The following is a 23,082-nucleotide window of genomic DNA, read 5'->3' as shown; positions in this document are numbered from 1 at the left end:
TTAGTCTGTATCAGCAAAAACAACAAGGAGTATTTGTGCCACCTTAGAGACTAACAAATGTATTTGGGCATAAGCTTTTGTGGGCTAAAACCCACTTCATCAGATGCATGGAGTGGAAAATACAATAGGAAGATACATATACATAGAGAACATGAAAAGGTTAGAGTTGGTAAGGCAACCCCCATGAGACAAATCAAAGTGGGCTATTATCAGCAGGAGGAAAAATCGATTTTGTAGTGATAATCAGGATGGCCCATTTCAAACAGTTGACAAGAAGGTGTGAGTAACAGGAGAGGGGGGAATTAGCATGAGAAAATAGTTTTTAGTTTGTGTAATGACCCATCCACTCCCAGTTTTGTTCAGGCCTAACTTGATGGTGTCCAGTTTGCAAATAAATTCCAGTTCTGCAGTTTCTCATTGGAGTCTGTTTCTGAAGATTTTTTGTTGAAGAATGGCCACTTTAGGGTGGGTTTTAGCCCACGAAAGCTTAAGCCCAAATAAATGTTAGTCTCTAAGGTGCCACAAATACTCCTTGTTCTTCTTGAAGATCACAGTATCCTGCTTATTTAAGAAGAGCACAATTCAATAGTCCACTCTAGTGCTGACAGAAAAGCCGCCTTCCTCAGCAGTTACTCCAAGATGGCAATCTGGTGCTGTTCCTGGTGGGGGCTCAAAAGGGGGCAGCTCATAGCAAGAGAAACGGCTGAGAAGATTCATTGTTCCCTTGGCACCACTCCCATATGGAGACCCGTGGAAACACAGCCAGCTCTCAGTTGACAGGCAGCTGGGAATTAGTTACTTTTTCAATGGAGAAGTAAAAACTGAACAAATGTATACACAGAACCAAAGAAAAGGAAGATCTTTTGGGTGCTACCTGAAGTCCTGCCTGCAAAGGTTCAGGCAGACATGGCTGGCTTGGATTTTGCCTGGGAGTACATTTAAACCATGGGTTCTCACAACAAATCCTTGTGTGGCCTCAGCATGTGAGCACCAGTTCTTGCTGGTGCCTGCACTGACGCTTTTTCCTAAAATACTTAAACTTTAGGAAAAAACAAATAAATATGCACATACACGGGTCCAAATCATTGTCATTTATTTATGTCGGGTTTTTTCAGACAATAATGTTGTGAAAAATGATATTTGTATGTTTAATAGTGCTTTTCACAGCACACTTAGTAGCAGGAGTCTGTGAAAAGTGACATTAACAAACATACAGGTATCACTTTTCACAGCCTCCCAGGTAGCCAGTAAGTGTGCTGGGAAAAGTGACACTTGCATGTTCATTTATATCGCTTTTCTCAGCAAGCCCCAGGACAAATAAAGTCCTAGATGCAGGGTTTGGCGAGGGAGGCAGCGGGGGTTGGGGCAATTGGAGAGAGGAATATATGTGGAACTGGGGAAGACAGTTGGGGCTCAGGGTGATAAATGGGAGCTGGGGGAGGCAGTGGGGGTCAGGGCAATGGGGGGGAATAGATGTGGAACTGGGGAAGGCAGTGGGGGCTCAGGGTGATAAATGGGGGCGATGGGAGGCAGTGGGGGTTGGGGCAATGGGGGGGAGGGTAAGATGTGGAACTGGGGAAGGTAGTGGGGGCTCGGGATGATAAATGGGGGCTGGGACAATGGGGGGGAGGATAGATGTGGAACCAGGGAAGGCAGTGGGGGCTCAAGGTGATAAATGGGGGCTGGGAGAGGCAGTGGGGGGGGTAGATGTGGAACCAGGGGAGGGAGTGGGGCTGGGGCAGGCAGTGGGGGTGATAAATGGGGGCTGGGGGAGGCAGCGGGGGGCTGGGGCAATGTGGGGAGGACAGATGTGGAACCAGGGAAGGCAGTGGGGGGCTGGGGAAATGGGGGGAGGATAGATGTGGAACCAGGGAAGGGAGTGGGGGCTGGGGTGATAAATGGGGGCTGGGGGAATCAGTGGGGGGCAGGGCAATGGGGGGAGGATAGATGTGGAACCAGGGAAGGGAGTGGGGGCTTGGTGTATCAGTGGGGGGCAGGGCAATGGGGGGAGGATATATGTGGAACCAGGGAAGGGAGTGGGGGCTGGGGAAATGGGGGGAGGATAGATGTGGAACCAGGGAAGGGAGTGGGGGCTGGGGGTGATAAATGGGGGCTGGGGGAATCAGTGGGGGGCAGGGCAATGGGGGGAGGATAGATGTGGAACCAGGGAAGGGAGTGGGGGCTGGGGGAGGCAGTGGGGGCTGGGGAAATGGGGGGAGGATAGATGTGGAACCAGGGAAGGGAGTGGGGGCTGGGGGAGGCTGTGGGGGCTGGGGAAATGGGGGGAGGATAGATGTGGAACCAGGGAAGGAAGTGGGCGCTGGGGGTGATAAATGGGGGCTGGGGGAATCAGTGGGGGGCAGGGCAATGGGGGGAGGATAGATGTGGAACCAGGGAAGGGAGTGGGGGATCAGGGTGATAAATGGGGGCTGGGGGAGGCAGTGGGTGATCCCTGCTGCCATATGGCTGGAGCTGGGGGTTGGAGCTGTGCGGCCTGAGCTATGGATCAACACCCACCACCATGGGGCTGGGGCTGGGGGTCGGTGCCCGAGGCCAGCAACTGCCACTGCCCAGCCACAGCCCGGAGCCAGCGCTTCTTGTAACATGGCCATGGGTTAGCGCCCAGGGCCAAGGACACATGGCTGGAGCCAGGGGTCAGCACTCTCTGCTGCGTGGTCAGAGCCTGGGGCTCAAACCATGCAGCTGAAGCCCAAGCCCCAATGTGCCCTGCCCACCCCACAAGTGGGTCAGGAACTCACCTTGCTCCTGCAGCATTGCGCCCCATCTGTCTCCAGAGGTGGTGCACGGCCGCTCATGCAGGAGCAACAGGGAGGGAGGGGGAGAGGCTGATGTTCTGGCTTCTCCATCACTGCCAAGGAGGCTGTTACAACTGCACGAAAAGCCCCAGTAGCCACATGTGAGAAATGCTGATTTAAACTCACTTCCATGCTGCCAAAACCTTCACCATTGTAAGGGTTAAGTGAAGTGCCGCTATAAGAAGCAACTTCGTGTCCTTTAAAGGAAACCAGGATAGAAAAAAATACTGAAGATGATTTTTAATATTTTCTTTATCCAACAAAATTAATGAAACAATATATAAAATTCTATAAACAAACCTTTTGCATTTTACAGATTTGTAGTATGCAAAATTTGGTTTTATATAGTGCCCATCCCCAGATATATTCCAGATTAGTATAAACAAGACATGATTTCCCTGGTAACTGGGACCAGTTTTTATTCCATCCCCTCAAATATAAAAGGAGCAAATTTAAAAGTTCACTTGTATGTAGGCTTCGGGAAGAGTTCCTTTCTAGTTTCTAAAAACACAACACGGTTTTCTTTTCTGGATTTCTCGGCCTCAAATACAAGGAGGTGGGACTGCAGGGTTGCTTCTGGACCAGTCTGAATGAGGGATGGTTTATTCTCCTGTTTAAAAAACAAAACATTGTTTCTAGTGTTACAGGAATTAAAGACACAAGTCTGGTTTATAAAGCTGGATCCTTGCATCCCTCTCACAAGGGGACTCGCTGATCAGGCTCAAGGCAGTATTCAGAAATAAATTGTTTATCATCCCTTTACTATGCGAGTTGTACCAAAGCAAGAGTTAGACAGTGGTTGGGCAATCACTATACAGTTCAATAGAATGTTACTGCCAGTAACGGCAGTCAGCTCAGTAGTAAAGCTTTTGATAATTAGGGGAGGCAACGTTGTCTAGTAATAACTGGCTGGACGGAGAGAGGTCCTATACTCAGTCACTCCAGTGCTGGGGGAATCTCAGCTTTGTTAATCTTCCCAAAAGAATTTTAAAATGGAGACACCCCAGATGACTTCTCTCTCGGACAGAATGAAAAGAAATACTGGTGGGGAGAAGGGGGGACCCTGGTCTGGGGAGAGGAGGCAAACAAAACTTCTGTATGGTATGGGAGGGACAGAGGGCACACACAACCCTGCCTGGGGGAGATGAAGAAACCTGTGACATGGAGGGGTGGGCAGATGCAGGGAATCTGTGAAATAGAGGGGGATGGGAGGGCGGCACATGATAGGGGGATGGAAGGAAGTGAGGAGCCCTTGGTGCGTGCAATGAGTACAGCTAAGTGTGAGCGTGCAAAGTGAATAATACTCTGCACTTCAAAAAATGACTTTTATCACAGTCTCAAAGAACTTTAGAGATGCGGATTATTTCTTCCCATTTACAAATAAACTGCCGTGGTTTTCTGAAGAGAGCAGCACAGAGTCAGAGGATTAGCTATGCTGCTGGCTCATGACCAAAACAGATCATCTGTCAACATTTGCTTTATGTGCATGTAGCGTTCTGGGAAGGGAGCAGGAGTGATGCTTACCTGCCTAAATCATCCAGTAGAAGATTTGGAAGTAAAAGATGACTGCCAGAGGCAGGTTTCAGTATGAACCCAGCGCTCAGGTAAAGCCTGGCCCCTTCTTGGTGGCTGAGGAGCATTCTCTCTCAGAAGACCTAATCTTGGACTGCAAAGGTGTGAGGTGGCGTTTAAGGAGCGCTGCTGGGGATGCATACATCCTACTGCCAAGGAGCTCGGCTGCACACCACTATACAGCTGAGAGCTGGAACCTGATCAGTGGCTCCTTTGTGTTCTCTTAAATAGTAGGGATGAGTATTCCCTCCACTGTGGGAATTTCTGGGTAAAATCATATTGTTGGTGCAATGCAGGAGGTCAAGTTAGAAAAACCACATTAGTCCTTTCCACCGAATCATAGGACTGGAAGGGCTATCAAGATCTCATCTAGTCCAGTCCCCAGCACTCAAGGCAGGACTAAGTATAGCAGAAGCTCAAAAATACGAACACCAGAGTTACAGACTGACCCGGCAACCAGACACCACATGGACCCAGAGGTATGCAATCAGGCAGCAGCGGAGACAAAAAAAACAACCACCACCACCACCCACAAATACTGTACTGTACTGTGCTGGTATTGCGCCTTAAAGTTAGGCACATCTAGGCTGCCTGTCCCCACCCCTACCCCCTACTCGCCCCGCAGGCCAGCCACTTACAAGTGAAGATGCTGAAGTTCACATGCATAACTGTGAGCTCCCGAGCAGAAGTGCTGGGGTCTGCACTGGTCACGGGCTGTTTCCCCGCTCTGGCCGGGAGTGGGACAAGCTTGCAACCTTAGTCTCAGTCCAGGAAAGAAGCTTCCTGAGCTGCTGCTGGAACCCAACCTGCTGCCTGCATGCTGCGCTCTGGAGGAGCAGCTCACTTCTAATGGGCCCCAGCCTGCACTGTGTGCCCACTGATGCCACAGTGCCCAGGGGGCCTCACTCCTCACCCTTGCAATTTGGCTAGAACAGGGGTAGGCAACCTACGGCACGGGTGCCAAAGGCAGCACGCGCGCTGATTTTCAGTGGCACTCACACTGCTCAGGTCCTGGCCACCAATTTGGGGGGGCTCTGCCTTTTAATTTAATTTTAAATGAAGCGTCTTAAACATTTTAAAAACCTTATTTACTTTACCTACAACACTAGTTTAGTTATATATTATAGACTTATAGAAAGAGACCTTCTAAAAAAGTTAAAATGTATTACTGGCATGTGAAACCTTAAATTAGAGTGAATAAATGAAGACTCAGCACAGCACTTCCCAAAGGTTGCCGACCGCTGGGCTAGAATCAGAAACTTGCCGGGCAGCAACGGCAGAGCTGTGAGCCCCCGTTCTGAGCAGTCCACCTTGAGGAGCATCCCAGAATGGCTCGTTCAGAGTTACGAACATCTCGGAGTCACGAACAACCTCCATTCCCGAGCTGTACGTAACTCTGAGGTTCTATTGTATTATCTAGACCATGGCAGTCAATAGGTGGACCATGGGCCAAATCTAGATTGCCAGATGCTTTTGAATGGACCCCAAAATCGTTTTTACATATTATTATTGTTTTTTTTTTTAATGATTTTATCCGCAGTCTGGCCCCTGACTATACCTTGATGAAGAATTTGGACCTTGACATAAAGTAATTGACTCATCTACCCCATCCCCGAGAGGTGATTGTCTAGCCTGCTAGGAACCTACGATGACAGAGATTCCACAACCTCCCCAGGCATTTTGTTCCTGCGCTTAACTTTGCTGGCAGGAAGTTTTTCCTAATGTCCAACCTAAACCTCCCTTGCTGCAATTTAAGCCCGTTGCTTCTTGTCCTATCATCAGAGTTTAAGAAGAACAATTTTTCTCCTCCTCCTTGTAACAACCTTTTAGGTACTTGAAAATGGTTATCATGTCCCCTCTCAGTCTTCTCTTCTCCAGACTAAACAAACCCAATTCTTTCAATCTTCCCTTGTAGGTCATGTTTTCTAGACCAGTGGTTCTCAACAGGTGGTTCGTGGCCCACTGGGGGTCTGTGAACCCTTTCAGGGGGGCCACAGGGCCCTGTGGCTAAAATCCAGAGCCTAAACCCCCACACCTCCTGCAGGGCTGAACCCCCGCTCCCTGGGGCCCCCTGCAGGGCTGAAGCCGGGAGCAGCAGGGCTCAATTCTGGAGCCCCGAGCCCCAGTGCTCCCTACAGGGCAGAAGCCCTGAGCCCATGGAGGTACACAGGGGTGTTACACCTCCTCCAAACTACAGTGCAAGCGCAGGGCAGTCCTGGGGCAGCTCCAGACTCAGACCCACCCCTCCACTCCTCCTCTGTTCAATATCTTCATCAATGACTTAGATGTTGGCATAGAAAGTACGCTTATTAAGTTAAGTTTGCGGACGATACCAAACTGGGAGGGACTGCAACTGCTTTGGAGGACAGGGTCAAAATTCAAAATGATCTGGACAAATTGGAGAAATGGTCTGAGGTAAACAGGATGAAGTTCAATAAAGACAAATGCAAAGTGCTCCACTTAGGAAGGAACAATCAGTTTCACACATACAGAATGGGAAGAGACTGTCTAGGAAGGAGTATGGCAGAAAGAGATCTAGGGGTCATAGTGGACCACAAGCTAAATATGAGTCAACAGTGTGATACTGTTGCAAAAAAGAAAATGTGATTCTGGGATGCATTAACAGGTGTGTTGTGAGCAAGACAAGAGAAGTCATTCTTCTGCTGTACTCTGCGCTGGTTAGGTCTCTGCTGGAGTATTGTGTCCAGTTCTGGGCACCGCATTTCAAGAAGGATGTGGAGAAATTGGAGAGGGTCCAGAGAAGAGCAACAAGAATGATTAAAGGTCTTGAGAACATGACCTATGAAGGAGGCTGAAAGAACTGGGTTTGTTTAGTTTGGAAAAGAGAAGACTGAGAGGGGACATGATAGCAGTTTTCAGGTATCTAAAAGGGTGTCATCAGGAGGAGGGAGGAAACTTGTTCACCTTAGCCTCCAGTGATAGAACAAGAAGCAATGGGCTTAAACTGCAGCAAGGGAGATTTAGGTTGGACATTAGGAAAAAGTTCCTAACTGTCAGGGTAGTTAAACACTGGAATATATTGCCTAGGGAAGTTGTGGAATCTCCATCTCTGGAGATATTTAAGAGTAGGTTAGGTAAATGTCTATCAGGGATGGTCTAGACAGTATTTGGTCCTGCCATGAGGGCAGGGGACTGGACTCGATGACCTCTCGAGGTCCCTTCCAGTCCCAGAGTCTATGAATCCTCTCCCCACCCCCTGCACCCTGAGCTACCCCCTGCCTGCACACAGCCCCGAGTGACCCCCTCCCTGCACCCTGAGCTACCCCCTGCCCCCACACAGCCCCTAGCGACCCCCTCCCTGCACCCTGAGCTACCGCCTGCCTGCACACAGCCCCTAGCTACCTCCTCCCTGCACCCTGAGCTACCCCCTGCCCCCTCCCTGCACCCTGAGCTACCGCCTGCCTGCACACAGCCCCTAGCTACTTTCTCCCTGCACCCTGAGCTACCCCCTGCCCCCTCCCTGCACCCTGAGCTACCGCCTGCCTGCACACAGCCCCTAGCTACCTTCTCCCTGCACCCTGAGCTACCCCCTGCCCCCACACAGCCCCAACTACCCCCTCCCTGCACCCTGAGCTACCCCCTGTCCCCACACACCCCAACTACCCCCTCCCTGCACCCTGAGCTACCCCCTGCCCCCACACAGCCCCAACTAACCCTCCCCGCACACAGCCCCTAGCTACCCCCTCCCAGCACCCTGAGCTGTTTTCAAACTTTTTGAGCTGACCCCCCCCCCCCCACACCTTTGAGTTATAATTTTTGGTTCCCCCCCCCACCCCTTTCCAGACTGGCGGCTGAGGTGAATCAGGATGTGGAGGTGGCATTCCCTCCCCAGACCCCAGTGTGCGGAGCTGGCATGAGCCTCACTGGCCCCTGCCCACCCACAATAAAAGTCAAACTATACCTATGCCCGCGTTTCCCTCCTTCCCCAGCCCAGAGCCTCCCCCTCCCCCGCTGGGCCCTGGAGTTTTTATAGCATGTTGTGGGTGGCCTCCGAAAGAAAAAGCTTGAGAAACCCTGTTCTAGACCTTTAATCATTTTTGTTGCTCTCCTCTGGACCTTCTCCCATTTGTCCACATCCCTCCGGAAATGTGGGGCCCAGACCAAGACACAACACTCTAGCTGAGGCCATATCAGCGTGGAGTAGAGCAGAAGGGTTACTTCTTGTGTCTTGCTTACAGCACTCCTGCTAATCCTGCCCAGAATGATGTTCGCTATTTTTGCAAGTGTTACACTGTTAACTCATATTTAGCTTGTGGTTCACTATGACCCCCCGAGATCCCTTTCCGCAGTGCTCCTTCCTAGACAGCCATTTCCCGTTTTGTATGTGTGCAACTGGTTGTTCTGTCCTAAGGGAAGTATTTTGCATTTGTCCTTATTGAATTTCATCCTGTTAACTTCAGACCATTTCTCCAGTTTGTCCAGATCATTTTGAATTTTAATCCTATCCTCCAAAGCACTTGCAACCCCTCCCAGCTTCGTATCGTCTGCAAACTTTGTAAGTGTCCTCGCTATGCCATTATCTAAATCATTGATGAAGATATTGAATAGGACTGAACTCTGCGGGACCTCACTCGTTATGTCTTCCAGCTTGACTGTGATACAAGAAAGTATGAAAAGTCTTACTAAAGTAAAGATATACCACACCTACCGCTTCCCCTCTGTCCACAAGGCTTGTTACCTTGTCAAAGAAAGCTATTAGGTATCCATATCTGTATCTATCCAGTCTTAATAGCTATGAATCCAGTGGCTTTTCCTCCCACATGATGTCAGCAAAAGTAGCGACGAGGCAGCTGAGCAGCTCTACTGCCACAGTGTGGCAGGGGGGGAAAGGATTTTTCCCACTCAGTCCCAGAATCACTCCCTGGGGACCAGCCCAGCTGCTTGGGATATGCATTGGTCACAAAGTTTAGGCTTCAGACCATCTGAAAAATCAGAAAAAGTAACAACCATCACCAATTACATTTGAAAACTTGTCTTCACTACTATAAAAGTTTAAAAGAAAGTTTCTATGTGAAGTTTGATTCTGCAGGAAGTTATGGTAAAGCATCCCACAAGTAAGGGACATTTTCTTCCTTGCTGTATTGCCAGGCTCTGAAAGAAAAGGAGCCAACGGCAAAGCTGGGAACAGCACCTGTAATTCCTGACTCCCAGACACTTACTCGAACACTAGAGACAGCAAGGCTTAGCGGGTTGTGAAGACTGGTAGTCAGGAGATCTGGGTTCTGGTTTTGGTTCTACCATTAACTTGCTGAGAAACCATGAGAAACCACTGAGCCTCTCTTTGCTACAGTTTCTGTAAAACAAATATAAGTTCTACATACAACACAGGTGTGATGTGAGTTTTAACTACTTTTTGAAATGCAATTCTGTCCTTTTCACTTAAAAATCCCAAAGTATTAATGTAGGGTAAAAATAAATGGGTGAATTCTTAAAACGTATATTTTTTTAAATACTCGAACTGCTTTCATAATTAACAATCCACACTCTGCGCAAATTACTGGCTCACAAACTAAACAAAAATATTTAAGAGTTAGTTTCTCCAAAACATTTAATGAAACAATCCTTAAGCATTAAAATGAAGGCAACATACACAGCCAGTACATATCAGTTTCCAAGCATGGGCCTACTATCATATTTAATCTTGCCAAGATAATAATACTCTAACACACTCACCTTCGATTCAGCTAGTGCTATCGCCCCATTCTCAAATGTACATATCACATGACTGATCGCTCTGCAAAACACCTTAGCTCTGACTTTCCAATGCTACAGTTAATAGCTATAATCTTAAAATTGCCGTTTTTAGCATCTCCATATACCATGCCCTAAATACAGAAAAACGTTAACACTGATCACACAAAGATATTTCTCAAAAACACACCTGAACTTCACAATGTTTACATTATGAGCCAGATCCTTGGTGCGAAAGGACCAGAACAATGGCATTTCCAGAACTGGGATTCCCCCAGCATCAGTAGAGAATCCCTGGGTAGTGGTTCCTACACCTCACTACTTCTAGATCCCAGTGTGGGACACTACTGGGGTAATTCAAATGGATCCTTTGCGGCTCCCTGGACTTAACTAGGTGTAGCTGTGTACAGAGGCAGATTACGATATATTGGGGCCCTGGGCACAAAGAATATTTGAGCCCCCCACAACCCTCCCCCACCATGGGGCCCCACCCCCTGCTCCTTCCCTTCCCCCAAGGCTCCACCTTCTGGTCTGGCCAGAAGCTGGGCCATGGTAAGAACTGCCTAGGGAGCCTGGGCCACCGTGGGGAGCCCTGGACTCTCCACCTGCCCTGGGCAGCATGCACTGGGGGGCAGGGACATGGGCTGGGGACTGCCCTCAGGTGCAGGGTTCACGGCTCCCCACAGCTGCCTGGACTCCCTGGGTAGCTCTTACCATAGTGTAAGGCAGGGGTCCCCAAACTGTGGGGCCGCCCCACTAGGGGGGCATGAAGGAGCGTTTGGGGGGGCATGGCAGGGCCCAGCCCTACTCCCGGTTCCGCTCTCGCCCCACCCCAGTCCTGCCCCAGCTGTCACTCTGCTCCTAGCCGCATCCCCACTCACAGCCCCTGACTGTGGGCCCCAGCCCTACTCCTGCCCTGGCTCCGGGGTGTGTGTGTGTGTGTAAGCGCGACTGAAAAGGTTTGGGGACCCCGGCCTAGGATGACCAGACATCCCATTTTGGCCCCAGACGTCCCAACTTTTTTAGCAAAACCAGGCATTTGTCCTATTTGCTCTTGCCAACTGATCACTAGTTGGCAAGCGCAAACGGAACAAATGCCCAGATTTGCCAAAAAGGAGTTTGGAGGGAGGGTGAGTGGCAGGCCTTGGGCGGGGTGGGGGTTGAGCAGTGAGGCTCGAGTTAGCCCTGTGAGGGGGGAGGTGGAGGGTTTTGTTTAGTGGTTTGGGCCAGCCCCGTGCAGGGGGAGAGGGGTTCGGGGAGCTCAGCAACACATGGGGAAGGGGGAAAGGGACGGGAGAGGGGCTCAGAGCAGCTCCAAGCCGAGGAGGGGGAGGGGAGGAGAAAGGGGCTCAGAGCAGCTCCACGCTGCTTTTTCCCCTTAGCTCCTGTGCCGCAAAACAGCTGTTTTGAGCAGCAAGTGCTGAGAGGGAGGGGGTGGAGGGGGAATGCGGTGCGCTTGGGAAGAGGCGAGGCTGAGGCCGGGATTTGGGGAAGGAGTCCAATAGGGGTGGGGGGGGCAGAGTTGGGGCGGGGACTTTGGGAACAGGGTTGGAATGGGGGTGGGGCAGGGACAGGGAAAGGGTGGAGTCGGGGTGGGGGGGCACGAGCACCCACCGGCACTGGGGAAAGTTGGTACCTATGGGCGGGGGGATTTGCTCACCAGCTCCACAGGCTTCTCTGGCTGGGCCGGAGGTGGGGCCTCGGGGGAAAGAGCAGCAGGAGGGGGAGAGAGAAGGAGCAGGGGCCGTGGCTAGATTTCCAGCTACTCCTGTGGGGCCCCCAGCTGGTCGGGGCCCCTGGGCACGGCCCCACTGGCCCATACGGTAATGCGCCACTGGCTGTGTATTGCGCCCTGTTACTTTAAAGAGATGGGATCAGCTACACAGCACACACCACCACACATAACCCAGGATGGCAAAGCCTAGTTCTCTGTCCCCCTTATTGACTGGGCCACATGGGTGTTTATTTGCCTGCTACAGCTACAGCCTTTTAGCTCAGGCAGTAATTAGAGCCTTGTAGTTCCAAATTCAATCCCTGCTGCTCAGCCTCTTGTCCTGGAATGTACAGTCCTACCACGGCCTGTGTACGTTACACAACGCAGCCAATTAACGGGATAATTAACACTGTGCATTGCTCTTTCAGTTAGCATGCTGGTGTGGCTAGAAGGGACAACTATGATAATTTAGTCTGACCTCCTGCATGACACAGGCCATAGAGTTTACCCAGAAATTCCTGCAGCCGATCCAACAATTTGTGTTTGAACTAAATTGTATATGTTAGAAAAGCATCAAAGCCTTGATTTAAAGACAAGTGTGGTAATTTAACCACTGGAACAGATTACCAAGAACTGTGGTCATTACCCTCCCTCACAGAACAGGTGGCATCTTACTGCAAGTTTCAACTTCGCTGACTTCAACTTCCAGCCAGTGGATCTCATAACACCTTTGTCTGCTAGATTAAAAAGAGTCCTCGAGTAGCAGGTATCTGCTCCCTGTGTAGATTACTGTAGCACCATCATCAACTCACCTCTTAACCTTCTCTGAGGTGAACGAAATGGACTGAGTGGAAGTTTCTCTTTGTGGGACATGCTGTCAGACCGCACATCATTCTTGTAGCTTTAACTCGCTCCAATTTTTCAGGTTTCTTTTTGCAGTGGTTGAGTAGCATTGTGGTAGTAACCTAATGCTTGGAGACTGGTATTGTGTTGAGAATGAATGTTCCTTTAACTTACGTGTTTTGTGCTTTTTAATGTTTGTGTTTTTGTGAAGACATGCACTTGTGCAACCCTAATTACCAAGGGGGTTTTACATAGGATTGTCTTCGTTTTAAAAAATAAAAACAAAAGTAAATGTGAGGGCAGAGGCCCGAGGACTGTGTTGCATCTCCTTTACTTAAAACTTTGCATCCTCAGAAGACAAACTTTAGCTGATGTTCCAGCTTCCTCTGACACTCAAAGTTTTAACATTTGAAGGAAGAGCCATTTTATAAATCACATTTTATCTTGCAGTCTTTTTTCTGAATTAGGAGACAAGGGACAGCCAACATACAAACATATTGTCATTTTAAGTTGTAAATGCATTCCAAATCCACACTTCAGATGTAATTATCCCCTCATCACCCAGAAATGTGACTATAGTCTAGAGAAGTTTCTCAGAAGGGGCTTATAGAATGGTGGATGAGATGTCTACATAACGGGACTTCTGCTACCATTGCTGCTTGTATCGATTGTCTGTTATTGTGGGAATCCCTACACTTGTGGCAGGGCTGACAAAGAGAACTTACAGTTAACGCTGAAATAAAGCTGTCCATCAGATAGTAGTCAGCTCCATCGTGCCCCATTAAATGGCTTGGAATGAATGCGGATTTGTTTGTTGGATAAGCAGTTTTCTCTCTTGTGCAAAAGTCAAAAACTTGCACTGGTCCCCCCCCATCACAGAATAGTTCTCCCTAGAAATCCAAAGTAAAGCACAAAACACACCTTACTAAACACATCACTCTGAATTTTTGACAGTATTTCTAGCAAGTCTACACTGCCCACAGTGTGGCCACACTACAACATGGGCAGTGTAGACACACCTTAAATGTAATGTCCACAATGAGTTTCTATCACAATTAAAATGTATTAAAATCTCTAAACAAGATATTAAGACTGCTCCTAGAAAAGTTACGTTGTTTGTTTTTAATATCTTCACTATGGACAGCATCTACCTGGTATTAAAACAATGGCTAGCTTCATCAGCAGAAGGATCAAAAATGCATCACAGAGCTATTGCACTTGTTTATTTGCTGGCCACTGACCTCCAGTTTGACAACGGCCTCATATGGTCACAGGCCTTTAAAATGTGTCTCAAAAGTCAGCATAAAACAGCAGGAAATACTATATTGTGAAATAGTCTTTAAGGGACAGTTAGCAGGCATAGCACTGAATTACTAGACCATAGCTGTTTGCGTAACAGAGGTATTCAATAAACTAGTGCAGCAACACAGATGAAAAACTGTTGCACTCAGCAAGACCCTTCCCCGTAACAACACTTTGTGAGCAGTTACACACATAGTACACGGAAGTGTTAGTGTTTATAGCAAGATATTAATTCAAAAATCGCTAAGGCCCATAATCTGGGCATCATCTTTGTCATAACTATAAAGGGAAGAGAACAGCCCTCCTGTGTACAATACTATAAAATCCCTCCTGGCCACAGACACCAAAATCCTTTTACCTGTAAAGGCTTAAGAAGCTCAGGAAACCTGGCTGACACCTGACCCAAAGGACCAATAAGGGGACAAGATACTTTCAAATCTTGGTGGGGGGAAGTCTTTGTTTGTGCTCTTTGTTATGGGAGTTGTTCACTCTTGGGACTAAGAGGGACCAGACATCAATCCAGGCTCTCCAAATCTTTCTGAACCAGTCTCTGTTATTTCAAACTTGTAAATAACAGCCAGGCAAGGCGTGTTAGTTTTATCTTTGTTTTCTCAACTTGTAAATGTTCCTTTTTGCTGAGAGGATTTTACCTCTGTTTGCTGTAACTTTGAACCTAAGGCTAGAGGGGGTTCCTCTGGGCTTTAGGAATCGGATTACCCTGTAAAGTTATTTTCCAACTTGATTTTACAGAGATTTTTTTTACTTTTCATTCTTTAATTAAAAGCCTTCTTTTTAAGAACCTGATTGATTTTTCCTTGTTTTAAGATCCAAGGGGGTTGGATCTGGACTCACTAGGAATTGGTGGGGGAAAGGAGGGGGGATGGTTAAATTCTCCTTGTGTTTAGATCCAAGGGGTTGGATTGGTTTTCACCAGGAACTTGTGAAAAAGTCTCTCGAGGCTACCCAGGGAGGGGAAGGTTTTGGGAGGAAAGGGGGTGTTCCAGATGGAGGATCTGGATGGTGACAGCGATACCAGATCTAAGCTGGTAATTAAGCTTAGAACTGTCCATGCAGGTCCTCACATGTGTACGCTAAAGTCCAGAGTGGGTGAGGAACCTTGACAATCTTTGATCTGGCCTCTCTTTTTTGACTCACACATGCAGGCCATGTCCAAGCCTTGCTGCTTCTACCTCCATAATGCCTACTGTTCTACATTCCTAGCTTTCCAAACTACCGCAGCTTTTGTTCAGAATATCTCATACTCTGAATACAGGCCCTCAGTATCTCTGTCTCTCTGGCCTTTAACGGGAATGAGGTAATGTCGCCATAACTAAGGCCCTAAGAAAAGAAGAGACTTTTTCTTTTCTTTTTTCAATTCATGGTAGCATCCCAGGTAAATGTTTGCATTTCATGGGACATGCATGGCCACGGATCACCCCTGAACTGCTGTGATTTTTCCAACAGTGGCAAGGCAGAAGCAGGGTTAGTGGGTCAGTCCCATCCCCGATTCTGGTAGGAGGTGGAGGGCTGGTCCTAGCCCAGGGAGTGTTGGTGTTTTATCACATGGTGCTGGCCAGCCCAGCCCAGCCCGACCCAGGTCAGGGACTGGGGTCCAGCTAGCTCCATGCTCAGCTCCAGCAACTGCTGCTACTTCCTGTCTGTCCAGCCTGCAGCACTGACAACACCACGATTAGGCTCCCTGGCCTGGTCCGCCCCATTGCAACCTCCAGCAGCCTGAGAGGAGACAACACACCAGATGGTGGGGAGCTGAGGCCAGGATCCTACCTCCCAGCCTGATCCTCTTGCCAAGGCGTGGCCTTCCTCACACTCCCATGACCCTGCAGGGGAAACGGCTACCTCACGCCCCGATCTCTCCATCAGGGTAGGGCCTCCTGACACAGCTGCTCATATTCCAAGTGGCTGCAGTGCTAGACATTGTGCTGACTACGGTGGGGGGATGGATCGTGGTTTTGGCTGCTGCGCTGTCTCCCCCAAGGCTGCCAGGGGCTGCTCTGGGATGGGCCACTCCTAATTGCTGCACTGTCAGTGCTGTCTCTCTCTGCCTGCTGGCCGGACAGGAAACTGTGCGGCGAGAGCTAGGCCCTGATTCCATCTAGTGCCATGTGGTCAGACACTCCCCCCACTGCCCTCACCATCTTCCTGCCCGCCCTCCCAAATGGGACCAGCTTGCTAATCCCCCCAGTTAGCAACCTCAGCAGGGAGGTAGGAGCAGGGATGCCCATTTCCACCTCCCTGCTGTTGGAAGTCCATGAAATTGTGATTTACAAATGGCCTTACCCATAATATCCTTGTAATAGGCCTTATCCACAACTCTCATTGATTTCAGTGGGAACAAGATTGTGCCCAGTAACTAGTAATGCTGACTAGTGTGGCAATCACTCATTAATTTACCTTGGTCCCATAGATTGTGGTTTTCCTCGTACCCAGTCGCTCCGTAAAGGCCATCATAGTAAAAGCAGCTGTTGCTCCTCCTTCAAACTCCATATTAACAACCTGCAAAGGGTAAAGAAGTTAAGAAACCTACAGCTGCTCTAAAAGTGCTGAGGGGACTCTGGCAGGAGTGGGTGAAGGTGTATTTCCTGTCATCTATCATATAACTAGGAGTTACCAAGTAGACAGCACAAACATCTGAAAGATGAAAATAACAGAAGTTACAGGTCTAGCACAAGAGGCAAGCTGTAAAATCCATGTGTTGTGTGCGGTGAGCATTTCTAAAGAGCAGCATGGAAGTCATGTGTTGCACACGCTCTATTTGTCAAAGAGTTTTACTTTGTTTTATCTTGTGCTGCACACAAGATACTTTTCAATAGTTTACGTTTTTCAGCAGGACTCTTGGCAGATTCACACTGTATCAGAGTGATGTTACTAGAGCTATGCTTATGGAAGCACTTCCAAAAGACTAGAGCTTACACACAAAACGTTTTCTCAAGGGCCAATCTTTCCTTACAAAATCTCAAACAGGGAAAACTTTAACCAAATAAAACAACTTAACCTGGTTTACTTTAAGACATACAAATTGAAGTGCACTGGTTTCATACTCAGAACTAACGTCTATATTTTTTAAAAATGTAAGTAAATAAATAATATTTTACATACACTGGCTAGATGAACAAAAATATCATACCTGGTTACTGACAACATCATTGTCACATTCATAAACACATCTTCCATATGGACTACTGCGTAGAGCCTCTGTCACAGATTCTATGTCACAAACACCACTATTGCACACAACAGAGACTGGCCAATTAAAATAACCCTACAAAAAATAATGACAATGTTACTTCTGCAAGACATACTGTATTCTTATCTCTTCTAAAAAGGCAAAAAACTTGCCTCTTATCTTGGACCAAATTCTCATTTATATGTACAGAAATCAGAACCATTTGCTACAGCTGGGTCACAAAACTGTTCCTGTAGGTAAACAACATGAACTCTCAGCGTGATGCTGTGGCAAGAGAGTTAGCATGATCCTCTGAGGTATAAACAGGAGTATCAAGTAGGAGTCCAGAGGTGGTGGTATCTCTGTGTACGTTGGGCCCACTTCTGGTGTCCACACTTTAAAAACGATGTCAACACATTGGAAAGAGCTCAGAAGAGAGCTACAGGAATGAGTCTAGGTCAACAGGCAACTCGATCAGTCTAATTTCCTGCGTGAAGAGAAGATTTCTGATAGCTGGGGGGTTTCTAAGTGACAAAGGCATAAAAAGATTCAGTGTCTGGGTGCAGAAGCCAGACAAATTAAGATGGGAAATAAAATAATGTTTTTTTAACTAAAGGGTAATTAGCTATTGGAACAACTTACCTAGGCAGGTGGTGGATTCACCTTGAAATCTTTAAATCAGAATTGGAATTCTAACAGATACGCTATAGCTAGGGCTCTGTGTCTGTCTGACTTCTGCAGCGGCCAGTATGGCTGAGCCTAGGGCTCCCTCCCTGCAGCTGGTGCTGTGGGCCCCTGGGGCACCCCCCAACCTCCAAGATTCAGACAGGGTTATTTGTGGTATAAGTCATGGAACGTGATATTTTGTTTCTTGCCTGTGACTTGTCCATGACTTTTACTAAAAATACCCATGATAAAATCATAGCCGTAGCTATAGCTCAACTGAGAAGGTGTGAGCTTGAGGAAGGTGAAATTCCATGGCCTGTATTATGAAAAAGATCCGTCCAGATAATCATAATGGTCCTTTCCAGCCTTGAAAAGTCTTATGAATTCCTGCTATCCCTGGGATTCTCCACTGGCCTCCTCAGGTCACCCCTGAATCACAACCAACACCAGTGAAGTGCTGTTCATATGCCTCCACTTTACACTGGCAGGCTACCTGAGAGCAGGCAGCAGCAGCAGCAGGACTCCAGGTTAATTTATTGTAGCTTGCAGCTGGAAAGAGTGTTTGTCAAATGACAATGGTAAAAAATCAATGAGTTGCTTCTTTTAACAATGAACAAGTAACTTTTAGAATAAGGAGAAAAATACCACCCCACAAGCTTCTCTTTCTCTGCTTCACTGTATAGCTTCTGCCTCCAACCTTCCGCAATCACCTCCCAGTGATTTAAGGAAACAGCACGGATATCCTCACAGTGTCCACAGTGGGTAAATCTCCTGCTGGATTTGGAGTTCAGCACAGCTGCAGTGGGCATACCATGCACATCTTTCCTCAGGACATGCCCCCTGCCTTACTGCACACTGACACTAATGGGAGTCTGTACCATCTATGGCTTTCTCCAGCAACGTGAACAGTACAGTCACAGAGATACTTGACCCTTTTTTTCCTGAAACTAGTGTTCACTGGTTTAGCCACTTGTGTCTGCTTATGGACCCAATTGTGACACCATGCCCCATATTCTTCATAAAAATACTGTTATAATATGATCTTGGCATAACTAAGATGTGGTTTATGCAAGGTGGGTCATGTGAGATATCATTGGAAAGATTATGATTTACTGAATATGATTATCCTATTTGTATGCATGTATCATTTCTGCACCTGAAGTTAGGAATATTGACTGTGTAACAATTACAAGTGGGTTTGCACCTAGGGAACGTTCACCAGACAAAATGCAATCAGTCTGGCTGGTTAGTCAATGGGCCATTAGGAAGAACAATAAGATTTGAAGATGCTAACCTCCCACCTTCCTAGGAAGTCTTCCTGAGGATTTATGACTGCTTTGACACTGCAGGGGTGATCACATCACCCCTGGTACTGGACTCCATCTTGGACTGCTAGTATTTTTCCATTAATAAGGGGTGCAATCAAACCGGTAAACAAAGGATTCTCGCCATATGTAAATCCTATTTAAGGCTGGGGAGTGAGTTTATCAGGGTCAGTTCTTCATGGACTCCCCGCCCGAGATGACTGTTGAAAACACCCAAAACTGAACTGGGGAAGAAAAGACTGGTCCCAGGCTAGGTGGTGTTTAGCCTGTGAAAGGAATAACTGGAGTTCTAAGCTGCAAGCAAGAACAGTTTGTCTTCAAGAAACTCTGCACCTGCTTAAAGCAACATTTAGGGTGAGAAATTACTACTTGTAGCCAGTTTCTTTAGAGTATTAAGCTTAGTTTGTGTGTTTATTTGCTCAGTAATCTGCTTTGCTCTGTTTGCTATGCCTTAGAATCACTTAAAATCTATCCTTTGTAGTTAATAAACTTGTTTTTTTTTCTCTAAACCAGTTTGTGCAATTCATAATGGGGGGGGGAAGCTGTGCATCTCTTCCTCCACACTGAGGAAGGGGGCGATATTCATGAGCTTACGCTGTACAGTTCTCTGTGCAGTGCAACACAATACGATTTTGGGTTTGCACCCCAGAGTGGGTGTGCACTTGAATGCTGGGAAATCCCCAAGCTGATTCTTCCCACGCAGAGCTGACCTCAGTGTCTGTGTCTTTCTGCAGCTGGGTGTGTCCCTACCTGTATGTGTTCTGGATGAGGCTTGAGGGCCTGACTCAGCAGGACAGGGTGAGGGAGCCCAGGCTGGTGGAACAGGTGGGTTCAGTGGGACCCCAGTACATCAGGGGGCACCAGGGCCAGATTAACCCATAGGCTAATAAGGCTAAAGCCTTAGGCCCTCCTATTTTTAGGCCCCACGTAGGCCCTCCAGCTGAACGATGGTAGCGGGGCCCTATGACATTTTTTGTCTCATTGGATATTGCTTTGTACAAATTAATCCATCAAGACTGTGAATTCAATTTACGGTGGTTGTGATTTTGTCATTGTGGGCTAAGTGAGTGTTTGTGGGCCCAAGCATTATTGAACTTTGTACACACTAGGCCTACACTGGACAATAGAAACCACGTAGAGAAAAGGAGGATGGCAGAAATTGAAGGAGGCCCAAGAAAGATGGCAAAGACAAGATGTAGTGCTGATAGGAACTCCTCTCCTAACACTTTTTCCTCCTACTAAGTCTGGTGGTGAAGAAGTCCAGGCAAATACTAGCCCAAGTGAACCTGCTGCACCTGTGCCTGATGAAAAGGAGCAGCTTTCTGTGACTTCTCTAGCTGCAGTCTCACCCCACCCCGCTGATGACTTTCCCAGTGATAGTAATACACTCCAGCAATCCAGGCAAGTGGAACATGACTTCTCAAGATCTCATTACATATTGGACAGAAATGCTAGGATCTAGATGCTGACTCTTCATTGGCAAAGCGAGAATGCACCAATCAGAATCATTATCTGATCAAATCAGTGTTTGAGTATGTGAAGCCTAACAAACAGATTGGCAAGCGAGAATGGCTCATCCATTCACCTTCTAAGTAGAAAGTGAACTGTTTTTTACTGCCGCCTGTTTTCTGATACCAAAAAGTGGGGAATGTTCTGTGAAGGCTTCAGTAATTGGAAGAATACCGCATACATTACCAATCGTGCAATGTGTGAGCAGCATACATCGTCAGTTAGCAGCTAACATGCCCGAAAGAAAGTTAGTGGCAGAATTGATACCCAAATGGAAAACCAGTTTTGGAAGCTAGTGCTTACTGGAAAAATGTTCTCAGGCAAGTAGTTGAAACCCTAGATTTTTTTGCTGAGCGTGGTCTGCCATTCCATGGCTCAGAAGAGACTGTTGGATTGAAACACAATGGCAATTATCTTGGCGTTCTAGAGCTAAACATTAAGTTTCACCCTTTCTTAGCTCAGCACATCAATGAACGCACAAATCGCGGAAAAGGCGATACATCATATCTATCAAAGACTATTTGTGATGAATTCATTGCACTGCTGGTGAAGAAGATGCTATCAGCCATTGTAGATGAGATCAAAGATGTGGGATATTTTTCACTGTCCGTCGACTCAACACCGGATGTGTCACATGTAGATCAGCTGTCATCTTGCATTACGTGCTACCCAGCAGACCAGCTGAGTGTTTCATGACCCTCATAAACATCACCAGCCACACAGGGGAGAAACTTGCCTCGTACTTACTCAATTTCCTCACCGAAAATGGGATTGACATCAGCCTTTGTCGTGGCCAAAGCTCTGAAAATTCAAGTAATATGAATGGCAAATATTCAGGGATGCAGGCAAAGATAAAAGAGTGCAATTCTTTGGTGGATTCCATACAATGTGCTGTACACTCACTCCATCTTGTTGGCCAGTCTGCCGTGGATTATTGTGTTGAAGCAGTTTCTTTTCTGGATTTGTTCAAGAATTCTACAATTTTTTCTCTGCATCAACCAGTCATTGGATGATTCTTAGAGATTCACTACCAGAGGGATGCCCAGTGCTACAATCACTCTCAAGGACACAGTGGAGTGCCAAAGCTGAAGCTGTGAATGCAGTTGTTCTGGGATACCCCAACATCCTTGAAGTGCTAGAGAGCATCAAGGATGATGAATCGCAAAAATCAGCAACAAGAAAAGATGTGAAGATCCTGAAGGATGTAATGCACACTTTGGAAACTGGTATTTTGTGTGAGGGCTGGAATGATGTACTTCAGCCATTCAGCAAGTGCAGTCTAAGCTTGCAAAGTGCTCAAATTGACCCTTCCAGTGCTGTAAACCTAATCAGGAGTCTTGGAACTGTTCTTCAAGAAATGTGGAATAGTTTTGATGACTATGAAATTCAGGGGGCTGCAAAGACTGCTAACCATGAATATAAGTCAGCCAAACACCGCAAAAGACAGAAGACATGCGACGATGCAACTGCCCACTCATTCAGTGACAAGGAGGCCTTCACAGTTAATATCTTCATCATAATCATCGCCAAACCGAAGAGTGCGTTAGAACATCGGCTCGAGGCTTACGAAAGTATTGACAAAACCTGTAGAGTACTGACAAATTTTTCACCTAACATTTCAAGTTCCAAAGTCAGTGAAGGTATCAAATGTCTGTGTCAGATGTACCCACACGATCTTCCAGTAGATTTTACTAAAGAATTTCTTCAATTCACATCACACTCTCAGATATAGAGAGAAAAGATGACAAAAGCAAATCTATTTGGATGTATCGAGTTATCACTGAATCCAGTGACAGAATATTTCCCAAATGTTGAAACTGCATTACGGCTGCATTTGTCACTAACAATCCCTAACTGTAGGGGAGAATGTTCATTCTCTTTTCTAACAAGGGTCAAAAATGTCCTCGGATCCACCATGACTCAAGAGCATCTCAGTGCTTTGTCCCTCTTGAGCACTGAGAATGAAATCCTCAGGTCTTTGAATTATGGTGACATCATTCATGACTTGGCCAAAGCTAAAGCTAGAAAAAAATGTGTTTGAAGAATTGAGTGTAGTGAGAATAGAATAAACTTGTTACATATTTACATATTTGTTTATGTAAAATTATGTAGATAAATGTTTGATGACTTCATAATTGTTTTTGCAATATGTAATTCATATGTAGGCCCTTCCTTCCCATTAGCCTTAGGCCCCTCATAATCTTAATCCGGCCCTGGGTGGCACCCCAAAGCGGGGGCAACCCACCATACCAATTCCTCACTTTCATACTTCTGTGTCCCTGTAAAGAGATGTGCCTCTTAGATAAACTCAGCCATCCCCCTACATTAGTACAGGAATGTATTGAGATATTAAGCATCTGCTACTCCCAGTGACTTCAGTGGAAATTGGGTTTGCACAGCACTTCTGGAAAAAAAAATCAGGCCATTTCTATTCACATG

General features: G+C 47.1%; 1 protein-coding gene across 13 annotated transcripts in view; it reads right to left on the bottom strand.

Annotated features, from left to right (window-relative positions):
• Positions 1-3,041: 3,041 nt before the first annotated feature.
• LOC127030140 (uncharacterized) overlaps positions 3,042-23,082 on the bottom strand; it is a 76,868-nt gene continuing 56,827 nt past the window's right edge. For 7 of the 13 annotated variants that reach the window (XM_050916174.1, XM_050916177.1, XM_050916178.1 and 4 more), the window contains 4 exons: positions 17,105-17,239; positions 16,372-16,473; positions 13,383-13,547; positions 3,042-3,426 (listed from right to left, as the gene is read on the bottom strand). In XM_050916174.1, coding sequence (XP_050772131.1) covers positions 3,277-3,426; positions 13,383-13,547; positions 16,372-16,473; positions 17,105-17,239 — 552 coding nt within the window. In that variant the 3' untranslated portion in view covers positions 3,042-3,276. Of the gene's footprint in view, positions 3,427-9,057; positions 9,332-9,568; positions 9,703-10,082; positions 10,235-12,626; positions 13,116-13,382; positions 13,548-16,371; positions 16,474-17,104; positions 17,240-23,082 lie in introns of all 13 variants that reach the window. The other 6 variants (XR_007768309.1, XR_007768311.1, XR_007768308.1 and 3 more) reach the window with 6 other exon arrangements.

The sequence above is a fragment of the Gopherus flavomarginatus genome, chromosome 10 (genome assembly GCF_025201925.1).
Source record: "Gopherus flavomarginatus isolate rGopFla2 chromosome 10, rGopFla2.mat.asm, whole genome shotgun sequence".
Lineage (NCBI taxonomy): Eukaryota > Metazoa > Chordata > Testudines > Testudinidae > Gopherus > Gopherus flavomarginatus.
Note: the sequence above shows the minus strand (reverse complement) of the source record. Positions and strands in the feature narration are given on the sequence as shown.